The 16,073-nt window shown below is 51.1% G+C and overlaps 1 protein-coding gene across 3 annotated transcripts in view; it reads right to left on the bottom strand.

Moving 5' to 3' along the window:
* Positions 1–16,073, bottom strand: part of SIRPA (signal regulatory protein alpha) — a 43,135-nt gene that overhangs the window by 15,813 nt on the left and 11,249 nt on the right. For 2 of the 3 annotated variants that reach the window (XM_079944009.1, XM_079944008.1), the window contains exons 3-5: positions 7,998–8,351; positions 1,633–1,953; positions 718–1,047 (exon numbers count right to left, since the gene is read on the bottom strand). In XM_079944009.1, coding sequence (XP_079800135.1) covers positions 718–1,047; positions 1,633–1,953; positions 7,998–8,351 — 1,005 coding nt within the window. The remainder of the gene's footprint in view (positions 1–717; positions 1,048–1,632; positions 1,954–7,997; positions 8,352–16,073) is intronic. The other variant, XM_079944010.1, reaches the window with a different exon arrangement.

Raw genomic sequence — 16,073 nt, 5'->3', positions numbered from 1 at the left:
ACTCTATTCTAATCCATTCAAAGGGTCGCTACATACAAGTGTACAGGTGATGGAACATTCCACAGTGGTACCAAAACGCCAACTAGGTGCTGCCGTTTTGAAGAAAGAAGGGAGACACATCGACAACAGCTTGGACGGGGGCTGACACCTTTCACTCTCCCAGAAGGGTGGCAGCATCACCATCACCTTAAATGGGCCTAGAAATGTTCCCTGGGAATCGTCCCACAGAAATAGCTGTGCATGTAACAGAATGTGTACAAGGACATTTAGTGCAGCACTGATTTTACTTGAGATAAGCCACAGACACCCTGAAGCCCCCAATCCTACTCCCAGTGGGGCACCCTTGCGATGGCAGCCAGTGAGACAAGGCCCAGGTAAGAAAGAACAAGCCGGAGGGAGGAGGGCGGACATGGAATGGTGAAAACAATTACTGTTAGTGAAAGAAAGCAAGAGGTAGGACGCTATGGACTGGATGATCTCTCTCCTTCCCTACTTTCTTTCTTTCATGGATATTTATGTCAAAAGATCTGTAAAGAATATACCAAACTCTAACAAGTGGTCACTCTTGGGGGTGTGGGGTTTGGGGGCGGGAACTCACTCTAAAGTTCTACTTTACGTCTATTCATTTCTAGATTGTTCTATAAAAAGCATGAATTACTACCTTTAATATTAAATAAAAAAGGCAAAGAACTGGGTCAGTTGGATTGGAGGCCTCACCAATACGTTCATCTGCATCCTGGTTCTTCTGGGGAGCAGAGGCCTCCAGGGTGTGGTTTTTGGTGACCGCCGGCTGTCCGTCATGCTCCACCTGGCAGGTGAGCAGCACAGCCTCCCTGTGGGCAGATGAGTTCACCACGAGCCAGCTCGTCCGGTTAAAGGTCCCGTCCTTGTTCTCTATGAGGGTCGAGGCCATGTCCATTCGGGACACATTTCCGTTCTCCAACCAGGTCAGCTGTAGGCGCTGGGGGTAGAACTTGTTCACCTGGCAGGTGACATTCACCTGGTTCCCCACCCTGGGGTGTTGGGTAATCGTCAAGGTAGGCGGAACTGAAACAGCACAGGCAGAAGTTCTGACCTTATGGAACCAACAGGTCACAGGAGAGGGGCTGGGTAACAGCTTCCAGCACAGCAAGGGAGTCACCAGAGGACAGTGTCAGGCATGCAGCAGGCGCTCAAACACCGAGGGTGTCTTTGCATAGAAATGAAATCATAAGCACACTGCAGGGCGCACAGTAGGTGCTCGAGGACTGGGCTCCTAGTAGGTTAATGATGTGTGTCATCTACAAGCACAGCCCCTGGCATGCAGTTGGAATATAATAACTGCAGCAAAATATACGAAATCGCCAAGCACATAGGGGCCTGGCTTATCGTAGGTGCTCAGTAGTTGGAGAAACTATTGATAAAGTAAAGGAAACTACTCAGCACAGTGCTCGGCACATGATGGGTGTCCACCTGGCAGCTGCCGTTAAAACGGTAGTTAGTGAACAGCTCATCTAGGAACCTGGTGATGGGGCAGGACTGTCAGGAAGTAGATTCCAGGCAATTTGAGGCCTGGAGCAAAAAGCAGGGAGGAGGAAGGGACTGGGGCCTTGAGAGCAGGTGCGGGCTTAGGCTGGCGTGAGGGGCTTCTACCTCGGATGGTCTCAGACAAGTTGGCTGTCCCACGAAGAGGAGGGTCTCCCTGCAGGGTGATGTGGGTCACCTCGCAGATGACCTGGGAGCGAACATCCCCCGGGGCCAGCACCACCTTGGTTGTGCTGGAGATGCTGTAGGAAACGTTGTTTCCCTCCGGTTCCACGTCGGTCTGGGAGGCTGAGAGCTCATTGCCATTTTTGAACCATTTCAGGGAGATGTTTCTGGGGGAGAACCCGTGGGATTTGCAGGTGAAGCTCACTGTCTGCTCAGGTGTGACCCTCACTGTGGGGCCTGATACCACAGGAGGAGAGGGTTTGGCTACAAAAGGAACATTTATAAATGATGAACATGATTGTAATTATCATCACTAATGATAAAAATGTGACGCAGTTAAGAACCACCACACATAATGTGACGCAGTTAAGAACCACCACACATATTATGTTTTAAATTCTTCAAATAGTTCTGGGAGGGCAGTGTCATCATCCTCATCTGACAGAGGAGACACACAGGTTCCCAGAGGTGACTCTGAGTCAAGGGCAGGGCTGACATCGAATTCCAGGCCTGAGTTCAAAGTCCACCTTCTTACATCTGCCAGGTGATTTCCCACCAGTTTGGGCAAAGGAACAAAAGTACTGATTGGTCTCACTCTCCTATTAACTGTTCCTAGCTGGGCTCCCCCTGGAAAACTTAGGTAAGTTCGGAGAAGTGTTCACAGAAGTAAATGCAGGGGAAGCGGGGTCATCGCGGGACCACATGGAAGCTGAGCCAGGCTGGCCGTCCAACGAGAGCTGTGGCCATGGCACCTCCCAGCTCCTCGTCTGTGAAAGGGGACAGCAGGCATTACCCTTCCCGGGCTGCAGTGAGGGTTAAATCAGGCAGTGGGAGCACTTTTGCTATGAGTAAAACACAAGATGATTATCAAAATTAAACAAACACAGATCCCTCTTTAACCCAGACTGTATTTATATCCCTTCAGGTATCTATGAATTTACTGCATAGTTTTCATTCTTTCCACAAATATTCCAGTAGGACTAATGTGCCAATCCTTGAATTTGAAAGGAAGGGAGCAAAGGGATGTTTTTCGAATCTGGGTTCCTCTCCTGGGTCAGTTTTAGGTTGAAACAAAGATCATTGAGTGCTGAGAAACCAAAGGTGGTTAATTTCTTAATTGTTATTAAATCAGAAGAGACATAGACACAGGCCTATGAAGCAGCAGAAGCACCTCTTGTGTTCTGAAAATGGACACAAATCAGCAAATCAAAAGTGAGGGCAGGGGCTTCCCTAGTGGCGCAGTGGTTAAGAATCCGCCTGCCAATGCAGGGGACACGGGTTCGAGCCCTGGGCCGGGAAGACCCCACATGCCACGGAGCAACTAGGCCCGTGAGCCACAACTTCTGAGCTTGCGCGTCTGGAGCCTGTGCTCCGCAACAAGAGAGGCCGCGATAGTGAGAGGCCCACACACTGCGATGAAGAGTGGCCCCCGCTCGCCGCAACTAGAGAAAGCCCTCGCACAGAAACGAAGACCCAGCACAGCCATAAATAAATAAATAAATTTATATATATAAAAAAAAAGTGAGGGCAGTTTATCCCTGTAGAAGGGTCCTCTAGGGTGTCTCCAAATTGTTCGTTATTACGTAACACCTCCTATAAAAGTTGGCAGACAGCAACTATTATAAATATTTGCATTTGTAAATATTTAACTTGCTTCCTAAAACTCATCAGACATTTTGAGGACATAGTAAGGAGGTGTTACTTGAATAAATCAAGTCATAGAAACACCAGCATCCTGGACGTAAGTAAAGGGAGCAGACACTGTGATCAGTTAGCACTTACAGAGAGTTTTGGGGAGCCTGGTGCTGGGCTGATTCCTCTAGGAACTTCAGCTCTCTCATTCCCCACATCAGTCCTGAGAGGGAAGCTCGAGAGTGGCCCCATTTATGGGATGAGGCTCAGGGAGGATGCAGCTGGCCAAGGGCACCCAGCGAGGAAAGGTCAGAGCTCATCTCACTGCACACAGGACTGACTGATTTTAGGGTCTCTGATCTTTACTTAAGCCTCAGTGTCTGATTCTAGACAAAGTGGATAAAGCACCACTTGGTAAGATGAGTGAGGATGTATGTAAAACACAGAGCCTTGCATATAGTTGCTTAATTAATAATACAATAACATCTTAATCATAAGATCTGGTCATTCCTAGGTCTGAAACTATGTATTTATTCTCTAAGTAAGAAGGCAAAACAAAAGTATTACGGAAAAAACAAGAAAAGTCTCAAATCTTGTTCCCTGCAGCTGCCATGAAAAATCCACATGAATAGAGGAGCAGGAAACCACCAAGTTATGATTCTCTCCCTCTTTTTAAAAATAATCCCCTCAGGGAAAAATCTGGGGGAACCGGCTTTCAAAACACACAAGGGATCATAGGCATTTTCCTGCAGGTCAGCCCTTTACAGAAGCTGGAAGCATTCTGAAAGGAGGGAACACGTTAGACTTGGTCAGTGTCACTGTGGTGTACTGACAGGAGGGCTCTGGGCTGAGCAGAGAGGGTCTACAGGGATTCTAGCACCTGTTTACACACACACACGTATTTAAAATATGGGAAAGTTTCCCCAGAGATGAAGCTCGGGTCTGAACAGGGTGATCTGAGTGCACAGGAAGCCCCTCTCAGCCCAGATGAGCTCACCGAGGAGGTGTCTCTGCCTCTCCACTCAGGCTGACTTCTTTGGGCCTCCTAAAAGCTGTCACTGTCCTGGATTATTCTGAAGCACCCACACCCGGAAGAAGTGTTCTTACAACTCAGGCACCACGGGGGACCCACCTTTGTCAGGGAAAAACCACAGCCTTCCCTCTGTGACCTCAGAGAACATGTAGATCAGGGCTCCTCTGTCCTGGCTGGGCACCAGCATCCTCTGCAGCAGTTAAAACACTCACCTGCCCAGGCCCACATCTGGCCAATTAAATCAGAATTTCTAGGGTGGGGATAGGGTCGCGGGAGCTCGTCACTGTCTCCCAGGTGATTCAAATGAGCAGCTGAGGTTGAAAGGCACCCAGCCCCACCCCAACTCCAGTTGTACTTAGTCCTGGAGGGAAAGTGACCCATCCAAGGTCCTCTGGCTCCAGCACATCAGAGCTCACGTTGGTGGAACACGTTCCGGGTGCCAGGCTCTGCTCTAAGCTCTTGACATGTATCCTTCATTCAGTCCCTGCAGCAGCTCTGTAAGGGCAGTGCTGTTACTGATGGACGAGGACACTGAGCCCCAGTGTGGGGAGGGACTTGTCAGAGGTCCCAGAGCCGGGATGGGGCAGAGCTGGGATGGAGGCCCAGGCAGGAGGGGCTCGGCCCAGGCTCTCAACTGCTGTGCACTGAGCTCAGTGACACCCAACCCACTCCATCCAGGGCTTCCCAGATGCTCTCGAGTCATCACAGACCCCTGAAAGGCAGCGTGATTACCACCATTTTACAGACGGGGAAACTGAGGACTAGAGGGAACTGAGACTAGCTAAGATCACACAGTCTGGGAGGCCAGCACCATCGCTCCCTGAGGGGCTGTCTTGTCACCAGGTCGTTGTACCCTCAGGACGTAATGCAAAGGCTGTGTGATTATCCTCTTTCTACACGTGAGGAAATGGGGCCCAGTACAGGGAACTGGGTCACAGCCTTGAAAAAACACCTCGACTGGGGGGCCCCTACTCTGCTGGTGATTTAGACAGAGCACCTCAAATCCTTCCAATTCTCCTGAAAGGAGACCATGATGATCATCATTTTACAGATGAGAAAACTGAGGCTGAGAGAAATGAAGGGACTGTCTCCTCACCCGCCCACTGTGTCCCAGAAGTGTTTCCTGTCACCTCCAAGCTTTCATGGCCATCAGCAGAGCAAGCGCCCCACCTTCACAAGCCCCACACTGACCACCACCCTCCCCTTTTCCCTCTGAGATTCTTGACTTCAAGCAACTACAGGGAGGAGTGGCCTCTGAGTGCCCAGGCCTGGGGACCCTGTAGCAACAAGGGAAGACATGGGCCCCTGACACCTGAGTCTAGAATATGAACTCTTGCTCACGCGGGGCCCCCAGCGCCCTCTAGGGAGCACCTCCCCCTCCTCATCCTCGGCCTGCAGAGCCAGGAATGGGCATGCATGGTGCTGCTGGGACTGCACTGGCCCCTCTCTGTGCTGTCCACGCTACACTTCCCAGAGCTGCTCCCCCATGAGGCCTAGTGAAGAAGCAAGATCGCAGCAATGGTGGAAAAAAGATTCCTGGTGCTTTTAAGTATGTCTTTTAGGAACATGTTCAGGACATCACAAAACACTGTAGTATCTGTCTGATCTGGTTGTAAAGGTAGTCCTGCCTCTCACACGGGACTTCTCATAGTTATTACTGAAGAACAGAACAATACAGGATTTTATAGGAGAGGGTTGAAGCTTTCTCTACACTTCGACAAGCACAGTGGGGGTATAGAGAGCAGGGTGTGAGTCAGGACGCTGGGGGTTCAGTCTTGGCTCCCCTACCTGCTCACCAGCCACATCCCTTTCTGAGCCTCAGTGTCCTTATCTGTAGAAGGGAAAACAGACAGCCCTTCCTTCTGAGCACTGGCTATAGGGAGAAAAGGCCATGAGGAAGATTCGGCGTCTGTCAGGCTGCTGTTCACTGGTCCCCTCCCCTCGCTCCCTTCTCATCCAGGGAATCCTCTGGGCAGGCGGCCTGGGGACGAGGACGAGCAGCCTCCTGGGAGGCAGCAGATCTGAGTGGCGGTGGAGCCACTTACTAGCTGTGATTGGCTGAGCAAGGAACCACCAGCTGGGAAGCTTAGTAATAGCTGCAAAGTCAGGATAAAGGCGCCTTCCCTACGTCCAGGGGTAATGGGGAGGTTCGATTGCTACCACATCTAGGAGGGAAAGTTGGCAATATCCACACGAATTAAAATACACATAGTCCATGATCTAGCAATGCCACCTCCAGCGGGCATCTCCCACTTGAGTACAGTGATGCAGGACAAGATTATCCACCGCAGTGCTGTTCTAATATCCTAAGTTTGGGAACAACTTGATATTTGTCAACAAAAGACTGACAGACGCTGTCTCCATATGCTGAGTGCTTTGCAGCTGCTGAAACACTGGGCAGCTCCAGGTGCTGATATAGGATGAGGGATTTGTGGCTAAAAATAGGGAGAGGTTCCCAGTCACCTCGGGCCTCAGGGCCTGAATGTGAGGGGCATTCTGAACCTTGGGGAAACCTATGTAAAGGCTCCCTGTTCAATGGTTAATTCAAGGAGCTTCAACCTTGTCCCCTCTATGTGCCAGGCTCTTCCATGAAACCAGTTCCAGTGGTGGTGCAGGAAGGAGTCTGGCCTGGAATCAGATTGGGTTCTGGAAGGATTCCCTCACTGACCATGTGACTGTGGTCTAGGTCCCTGTCACGTCTTGGCCTCAGGCTCCCCATGTGTATGTTGTGGGTTGCACTGGATGGTGTATAAGGTCCTCCCTGTGTCACAGTCCAGGATTCAGGAGTTAGGAAGAGGATCCAGGGTCCTTGCGAGAAAACTCTAAATGAGCACCTTTGCTACCTCAATGGGGCAGCCCCTAAGTCACCCACATGGGGAACCTCTTCCCTGGGGAGGGACATTCTGAGATGACCCAGCTCTGCTGGGAGCCTTCACTGACTCTGTGAGTCGGTCCCTGAATCACAGGAGGGTTTTCCCAACAGACCCTCAGGAAACACCCAACCTCTGGGCGTCTCCTCTAGCCCGGGCCGTCAGAGTAAACACTGAACCTATGCCTCTAGGAATTTCTTCTCAGTGTGATGTTTCTGAAGAGGAAATAAAGAAACCCTGCCCTGGATAGACTTCTCTTTGGAAGGGGAGAGAACATAAGTTCCACGGGAGAAGAGCCTTGTCTGCTTTGTTCACTGCTGCTTCCACAACATCTGGAGCAGGGCCTGCACACAGTAGGTGCTCAATAGGTGCTGAATAAAGAGAAGACTCAGCCACATTGAGGGGGGCACTCTCTGGAGGCAGGAGGTGATACCTGGGCTGTGACGGGGCAAGTCGCTCAGACCTTCAGTTCCCTCAGCCCTGGAACCAAAGGGCTAGATGGGATGGAAAAGGCAAGGGCTGTGGAGCCAGGCAGACTGGGGCTCCAGACTTTTCCCAGCTTTACCAGTTGTGGGGCCTTTAGCAAGTAGCACAACCTCTGCAGGCCTCAGTTTCCCTGATCTGTAGAAGGGAGTGAAATCAGATCATCATATAAACACCCACTGCTGCACTTGATCCTTTTTTCTTTTTCTTTTTTCTCAAAGGGTGGAGGGCATTCTTGTTGACTTATTGTCACAGACCAGGGGGAAAAAATAGACCCAGGCCATACTCACCACTCACAGTGAGATGAGTGCCTGGTCCAGACTTAAACTCCACGTCAGGGCTTGCTTTCTTGAACTTCACACAGTAGTACATACCGGTGTCTGCTGGCGTGATGTTACTGATGCGGATGGAAAAGTCCATGTTGTGTCTCCTTGTAGTATCTCCAACAGTTGTTACTCGAGGGAAGGGGGCTCCTATGAGACTGTAGATTAACTCCCGGCCTGGCCCTGTGCCCCTGAACCACTTGAAGGGCCCCACGGGGAGCAGGGAGGTCACGTCGCAGCGCAGAGTGGCCGTCTCTCCTGCTGCAACTGAAACTGACTTGTCAGGCTGAATCACCTGCAGCTCGTCCTCACCTGCCACTCCTGGAGGGAAACACAATCCAGTTACTTATTCATCCTTAGGTGATCCTGTAGGTTTTCTCAAGTGTTTATCAACAACAGTTTTCATTGACTTAGTGCACCATGAGCCACACCTGAACCCAGCACCTTGCACGTGTATCACATGTAACTGCACAATGAGCCTGTAACGTGAGACCCTAATACAAGAGAGGAAAGGGAGGCACAGAGAGGTTAAATGATGTGGCAGAGAGTAGGTTTGAGTACTTGAGCCTGCTCTGGAAGTCAGAACTGGGCTCTCAATTCAAATCTGAATTTACCAGGAATAAAGAAAGGGGCACAGTGTTCCTGAGAGGGGGAGCAGCCTGGGCAAAGGCTCAGAGGTAGGCGGCAGCATGGTGTGCAGGGGGGCTCCATAAGGAGTTTAGATTCTGTTTTGGGTCTGGCTCAGGAAGCAGGCCCTGGAAAAGTACTCAGCAGTTGGGGCTTGTCCAGGCCGTGGACTTGTGAAGTACAAGGACTTGGGTGTGAGTCCCGGCTCAAGGCTTATTGCTGTGTGACCTTGGCTATCACTCAGGCGACCATGAAGATCCCATAGGGAGGCCTGTGAGTACGCTCGACAACTGCACACTTGATATCGCTTGATACCTTTAGTTTGGGCGGGTCCCTTTACTGCCCTCTGAGCCTCAGTCTCCTTATCTGTCAGTTACTATGGGCCCGTCTCCATGGATCTCTGGTAGGAACAAACAACATGCCTAGGCCAGGACAGTGTCAAAAAGAAGGGTCTGGTCTTTGGAGCCATCTGAACTGGTTTGAGACCTGGCTCACTTTTTATTCACCCATGACCTGATTATGCATTGCTTTAGTATCAGTTTCCTCATCTACAAGATGGGTAGACCACCCCCAGGTCTCTGCGTGTTCTGAAAAGAAAATGAGATCACACGCAGAAGTCACTTAGCACCAAGCTGGGCACAGGGGAAGCTACTGTCATCACACAATGAATAAATGAGGAGGGTCAGCTGCTCAAACTTCACTCCCACCAGATCTCGCTGATGCTCCTTCAGGCCAGGCCCAGGCTGGGTGCTGGGACACACAGGGGCTGGACCCAGGTCGGGCCTCCAGGGCTCCCAGGCTGGACAGCTGGAAGGGGTCCTAGAGGCTGGCGGTGGGGAGGGACCCGAGCCCCAAATTGGAGAGGACTGGGGCACATGAACAGGGACTCCCAGTAGAGGAGGTTGAGAGGGAGGGGAACACAGGAGGAAGATGGACAGGCCTGGTGAAGATGCTGTGAGAGGTGCTGTAGATGCTCGGAGTGAGGTGCAGCCAGGGCCTTGATTCTGAACAAGGTGTTGGGTGGGCAGAAAGGACAGATCATGAAGACCTTGGAGAAACACACACATACACACACACACAGAGACAGAGAGAGAACCACAGAGACGGGCAGAGGGAGGGGCAGACAGACAGAGATGGAGTGAGAGACTGAGAAGGAGGCGGGGGGAAAGAGAGAATAAGACAGAGACACGGAGTGGCAGCAGCCTGGCAGAGGTGCAGATGGGCCAACTGGTCTCTGCCTGGTTGCTCCACTGACCCTTGATGTGACCCTGTCTTGTCCTGACCGAGGCCACCTTGCCTTGTACATTGGACAGGGTTTCAGTTGCTGCCCCGAGCAGCCCCTCACCTCTGGCTGAGCTGGAGAGAGACCTTGTGAATTTACCCAGCCACAGACTCCTTCACTGCAGGTAAGCCCAGGGCCTCGGGACAGGCCTCTCATCCCCTTCCTGTGGTCCCAGCCCTGACTCCCAGGCCAGGGATTGCCTGTTTCTCATGGCCAGTGAGTGGAAATGCAGAGTGGCAGCCTGAGGACAGCTTGACCCTCATGGTGCAGGGAAGAAACCGCTGTCTGCAGAGGACAGGGGCTTGGGGTAGAACTGTTGACCAGGTGTGTGAGAGGCACACGGAGGAGGCCCACAGGGGCAAGCAGGGACCTCGGGAGATCCCGGGCAGCATCAAGAGCTGCCATGAGCACCCAGCAGGACCATCCCCGAAGGGCTGCGTCTACACTGGAGACTGGACTAGAAACGCCACCGGCAGGAAGCACGGGCGCTGGGGCCAGCAGGCTTGCGTGAGAGCACGGTCCACCCTCAGCCAGTTCAGCACCCGCCCTCCCTGGGCCTCCACTCCGTCACTCACGAAGTGGGGTACTGGCACCCACACCCCCGAGACAGTCATGAGGACACAGCTGGACATAAGTGCCTGCAGCACAGGTGCTGGTTAAACTTTAGTTTCTGTTCCCATTATTACCACAGATACATTATTATATACTTGATTTTCCCTGGACTGTCATGTTCCCCCCAAGCAGGACGAAGGATCCACAAGGAAGTGTTTCCAGCCCCCCACCTAGAACACTGCCTGGCACACACCGGGCCCTTGATAAATACACGTTGAATGAACGCATTAATGAAGGAAGGAGGGATTTCACTTGCTCCTGGGCAAATCCTCTCCCTGAGGCTCTTTCTTCATCTGTTAAAGGGGCTGTCACAGGCACGTCTGGGAGATGGCGAGCCTGGAGCCCGGGACTGTGCCTGGCCCATAGACACGCAGTCAATGGTGGTTATTATTATCCTTATCAATACCACCGCACAGGGCTGTGAGTCAGCAGCTGGCGAGGGAGGCGGGAGCAGAAGAGGAGGTGCGGAGCCAGGCCTGCGGCTGGGGCAGGGCTATTCTTGTGCAGCCGGAGGCCTGCAGTCACAGCCAGGAGGCCACAATAAAATCTGGAGTTGTGTGGGGCCGCCCCCCCCGCCCCGCCTTTTTTAGCTCCTCTCAAGCTCTCTCTACCAACTGCAGCCAGATTTAGGAGGCTTAATTAATTAGCTAGTGTTTATAAAGCGTTTGAAGAATTTTAAAAGTGCGACAGAAGTGCCAAATATTATTTTAATCTGCTTGTGTGTGTGTGTTTCCAGCAGAGTCGTTCCCTCGCTTGCTTGCTTTTCTTTTTCTCGGCAGGTTCTGTTCTGGGAATCGGCCTTGTTAAAAATCACTCCCGCGGTTCTGGGCCTGGGGTCATCGCGCTGGCATCACTGACAAACCCATTTCCCGCTCTCTCCTGCCCTCCTGGCAGAGAAAGCGATGGTTTAGTAGCCTCAACTGTCTCTGGGAGAGGAGGGCAGCTGGGCATCGTCACATGATGCTGGTGGGAGTGGAGAGTGGCGCATCCTTTTGGGAAAGCAGTGTGGCAGGAGGTACCACAGGTGTGAAACCTGTTCTCCAGCCCTTGCTGGGCTGTTCCATGAGGACATGACCCCGGATATGGAGTGGGGTTCCCATGTAATGATCTTGAAAAAGTTGGGAAAAAACCCAAGTGGCCAATGACAGAGGAAGGTTAAGTGAACAGTAGCCTGTCCACTAGACGGAATTACAGGCAGCCATAAAAAACCATCACTGTGAAACTGTAGCAGTCTGGAAATTTTTGCATGGCATAATTTTAAATGATACTGTGGTTAGCAAATAAAATCTGTTTATTGCAAAGCATTTAGAGAAAACAATAAAGTATAAAAGGAAAATAATAATCTCATAGAATACCATCAAAGATAACTGTGATCAACGTTCTGATGTTGTTAAAATATGAGTGAATAAATACGTAAAATCATACTCAGGTTACTAAGGATATGCGCAAACATTTTGCTTCATTCATTCAGGTGTTGTTATAAAAATAAAAAATTGGAAATATTCTAATTTCCAAGAAAAGGAGGCTGCTGATCCCCTGACGACGAACTCACATGATGACCAAGCCTACACGTAAGGATTATAATTATGGACACAGAAATAGACTACAAGATCAGAGTCAGTTCCTGAGTGATGTTTTCAGTGTGATCCCAAACTTCTAGTTTTGAAAAAAATGTATATCTGATATTAAAGATTAGTAGTAATTAACTGTGAGTAGTAGACTTCCAAGGGATTTTGCTTTTACGTCTTCTGTTTGTGTTACTTGTGCAATGAAAAAGCAGGAAAACTGCTTTCAGTATGATCACGACATTGTAAACTAAAACTACGTATAAATAAACAACTGCAAGGTACTATACAAAGCTATAAAACACAACTCTCTTTGGATCATGAATCTAATGGGTTTTTCCTTTTTTTCCTTCTATTTTGGGTATTTTCAGATTTTCTAAACTGGATGCCTATTAAAGAATATTTACAGTATCCCATTTGGTAATAAGAAAATACAGTGCTTGGCGCAGAATAGATGCTCAATAAACATCTGCAGACTGACTGATCTAATCGTCTAGAGAAAAGGCCTAGAATGATAAACATCACGATGTTGAGGTAAGTTACGACTGGGAAATGGGACCAGCGTGGACCAGGGTGGACACGGGGATAGGCATATTTTCTATTTTATAGCAAATAATATATTGAAGTCTCTCTCTCTTTTTTGTAGTGAACATTTGTTGCTTTTGGAAGAATATTAAGCAATGAAATAAAACACGTAAGTTATCTAATGGAAGAAGTCAGCACAGTGGGTGGAACTGCCCCGTGTACTTGTTGTACGAGGAACTCTGTCCACAGGATGCAGGGAGCTCACAGCATGGCTGGACAGTGATGAATTACCAGGATCTGCTGTGAGCCAGGCCCTCAGCTCAGGGCTGCAGAACGGCTGTGTCCTGGCCTCATGGGGCTTGCACACGAGCAGACAAGATAGACTTTAAAGAAACAACTCCAATGCTACATTTGGACTGAGCCTCAACCCTTTAGACAGGGACTCCTGCTGGCACCTCTGACCCCATCTCCTGCCCCCTCCCCATGACCTGCTTCCCCCCACCGCACCCACTTTGTCCTCCACGAATAGGCCAAGGAGGGTGCGAGAAATGAAGTAAGATGGGGACTGAAACCTGACCATTGGACTTGGAAAAATATTTGATTTTTTTTTTTGTACAACAATCATGTGTAGTTTTTGCGATTAAGAAAAGATGAAGACAATTTCATCAGAAGTGAAAAAATAAGCATGGGTGCTTTTCTAATGGAACAAACAAATCAACTTAGAACTGAAACTTGCCGGGAGGGAAACAGGGCCACTGTGATCTCTGGGTGTGATTCCTCCTGCTTCATAAAGATGCAGAGGCAAAGCTGGAATGCACATTTCCCAAGAGCCAGCCTTTCCCTGATGGGTGCTCACTGCCACTTGCATGGGAGCCTGCCTGCTCCTGGAAGCAGTGGGTCACCAGGGCAGGGGTCTTGGGGACAGGCTGGAGGTTACCCCTCAGATTTCCACAAACTCAAGGAGGCCGGAGGTCTGGCAGTGCCCAGGGCTCAGCATCCCAAGATGGCATCCACCGCGGCCCCCACAGCTGGGAGAGCTCAGCATCCCCCTTTCCTGACCTCGATCGTTTTCGGCCATCCTCAGGGGGCTGCTGGTTTATCCCCCCAACACAGCAGCACCTCATCAGGTGCTGCCTTTGGTATCTCTGATGTCTCTGTACGAAAGTGTGTAGTGCAGGAGTGTGGGTGGGAGTATGCACACAGGAGTGAAAGAGGGCAGATGCAGGAGTGGGTACACGAGTGCACAAGTGCGCCAAGAACAAGTGTTCACACACATGTGCATGGGTGGGCATGTGCACAAGATGCTCGTATGTGCAGGAACGTGCTCTGGTGCAGCTCAGAAGTGTGTCAGAAGAAGACCAGGGACCAGGGGCAGGAGGGGGGCATGAACTGTGCCCAGGAGGGTATCTGAATGTGGGTGTGAACCTGTTGGTGGCATGAGAGGGTCTGTCTGCACCTAAGGTGTGAACAGACAGATATCGGGGAGGGGTGTGAGCATGTGGGTGCATAGAATATGTGTGTGGGTAGGGGAGGATAGGAGCGGGATGTGCGCACAAGTGTGTGTGTGTGTGTGTGTGCGCGCGCGCAGGGAGGGCACGTGTGTGATGGAAATGGTGTATACATGAGTGTGAACGTGAGGGTGTGTGTGCTTTAAGTGCTGGGGAGCAGGGGCCCAGCGTGTGTGGAGACCACTGTCTGTGTACACCGTGTGTCCATGCACCCAAGTGTGTGAGTGTACCCAGTGGTGAACATGCCTGGCACATACAGGGTGGTGAGAGAGGAAGGAGGGCAGGGGAGATGCTTCCCTCAAATCTGGCTCCTGGCGGGAAAGTGCTGCATGGCCCCTGGCACAGGGTCCTGCCCTTGACCAGAGACTCAAACCTTTACTGAGCACCTACTGACTGGGTGCTAGCCGTAGGGCACAGTGGTAAAGAAGCCAGCCTGGAAATGCCCTGCTGAAGCTCATGACCCTGGGTGGGGCAGACGGTCCCCAGGATGCATTCAGGAGGGGGCTGCATGGGTGATGGCTGTGTAGACTCTGCAGTTCCCATTTGGGGAGCTTGGGGCACCGATTTTCCTCTGGAGTCAGAATGATTCATTCATGCCCTTTCAAACCTCACTCTATTGCTAGGCCCTGTCCTAGATGCCACAGGACACAGAGCCAAGTAAGACGGCTCCCCACCATGTGGGGCAGAGTCCCAGACACAGGCAACGATCATGTGCAGGGTGATCAGTGAGCAAGAAGAGGCTTAGGGATAGGGTATTGGAAGAGGGGTGAGATCTGAGAAGACATCCTGGAGGTGGTGGTCCCTGAGCTGCATCTTGAAAGCTGACAGAGGCTGGGGAGAAGGGAAGGCATTCAAGAAGGTGGAACTTTTCTTCCTCTGCACAAAGGTGAGGAGGAGAGAAAAGGGCTTGGCACAATTCAGGGACCAGGGCACAGTCTTTGGGACATGCTCAATGGCTGTGAGCAAGCTGGGGAAGGGCTAGGGACTGGGCTAACCTAGCACCTGAAAGGATGGCTTCAGTTACCATCTGAACAGCAGGTCATCACTGGGAGCAGTCTACTGGTACCCATTGGGTGGAGATGCCCCAGGTTCTGCGGTGGAAACTAGCACCTGCCTTGGAACCAGCACAAAAGAGGATACACATGGCCTTGTGAATAAAGTGAGGGAGGGCCCAGTGGGCCCAGGGTACTTTCTCCTTTACCCCCACTCCAGGCAACTCAGAGAACTGGGTACTGTCCATACCCTTGCAGGGAAAGGGCAGACTCTGGTAGCTCCTTCCATGCAGCAGGTAACCTCCTAAGGTGCCAGGACAGTCCATAGCTTGGGCTCTGGGGCCAGAAGACCTTTATATGTCAGCCCTAGTGGAGTGACTTGGTAGAGTCACTTTTCTTTAAGCCTCCACTTTCTCACCTGTAAACAAGGGGGTACCATCGTCTCTCTCCCCAAGGCCAAATCTTCAGTGGTTGGAAGAACTGGCCTGAGATCTGTACGTTTCCTCGACTCCCATCTTTCTCCTGACCCACAGCCAGCTATTAGCAGAGCTTGCTGCCTCACCTTCCAAGATCTGGCCAGACTCTGACCTCTCCCTACCACCTCTACTGCACCACCGTCCCTCACCTAGATCCTCATCTCAGCTTCCAAACCGGCTTCCCTGCTCCACCTCACCTCTGTGTAACATGTATCCTCCCTGTAGCCAGAGGAGCCTCTAAAACCTAAGGTAACATCATTCCTTTGTGCAAAACCCTCCTGCACCCTTCACTGTACTCAGAGTGAGACCCAGGATCCTTGCGGTGGCCCCCAGGGCCCTGCAGTCTTGCTCTCAACCATGCCAGATTCTCTACGCACCTCAGGGCCTTTGCACTTGCCATTCTCTCTGCCTGGCACTCTCATCCCATAGATATCTGCATGTTGGGTGCCTCACCTC

Source organism: Stenella coeruleoalba (assembly GCF_951394435.1).
Source record: "Stenella coeruleoalba genome assembly, chromosome: 15".
Lineage (NCBI taxonomy): Eukaryota > Metazoa > Chordata > Mammalia > Artiodactyla > Delphinidae > Stenella > Stenella coeruleoalba.
This window is presented reverse-complemented; position numbering and strand designations above follow the sequence as displayed.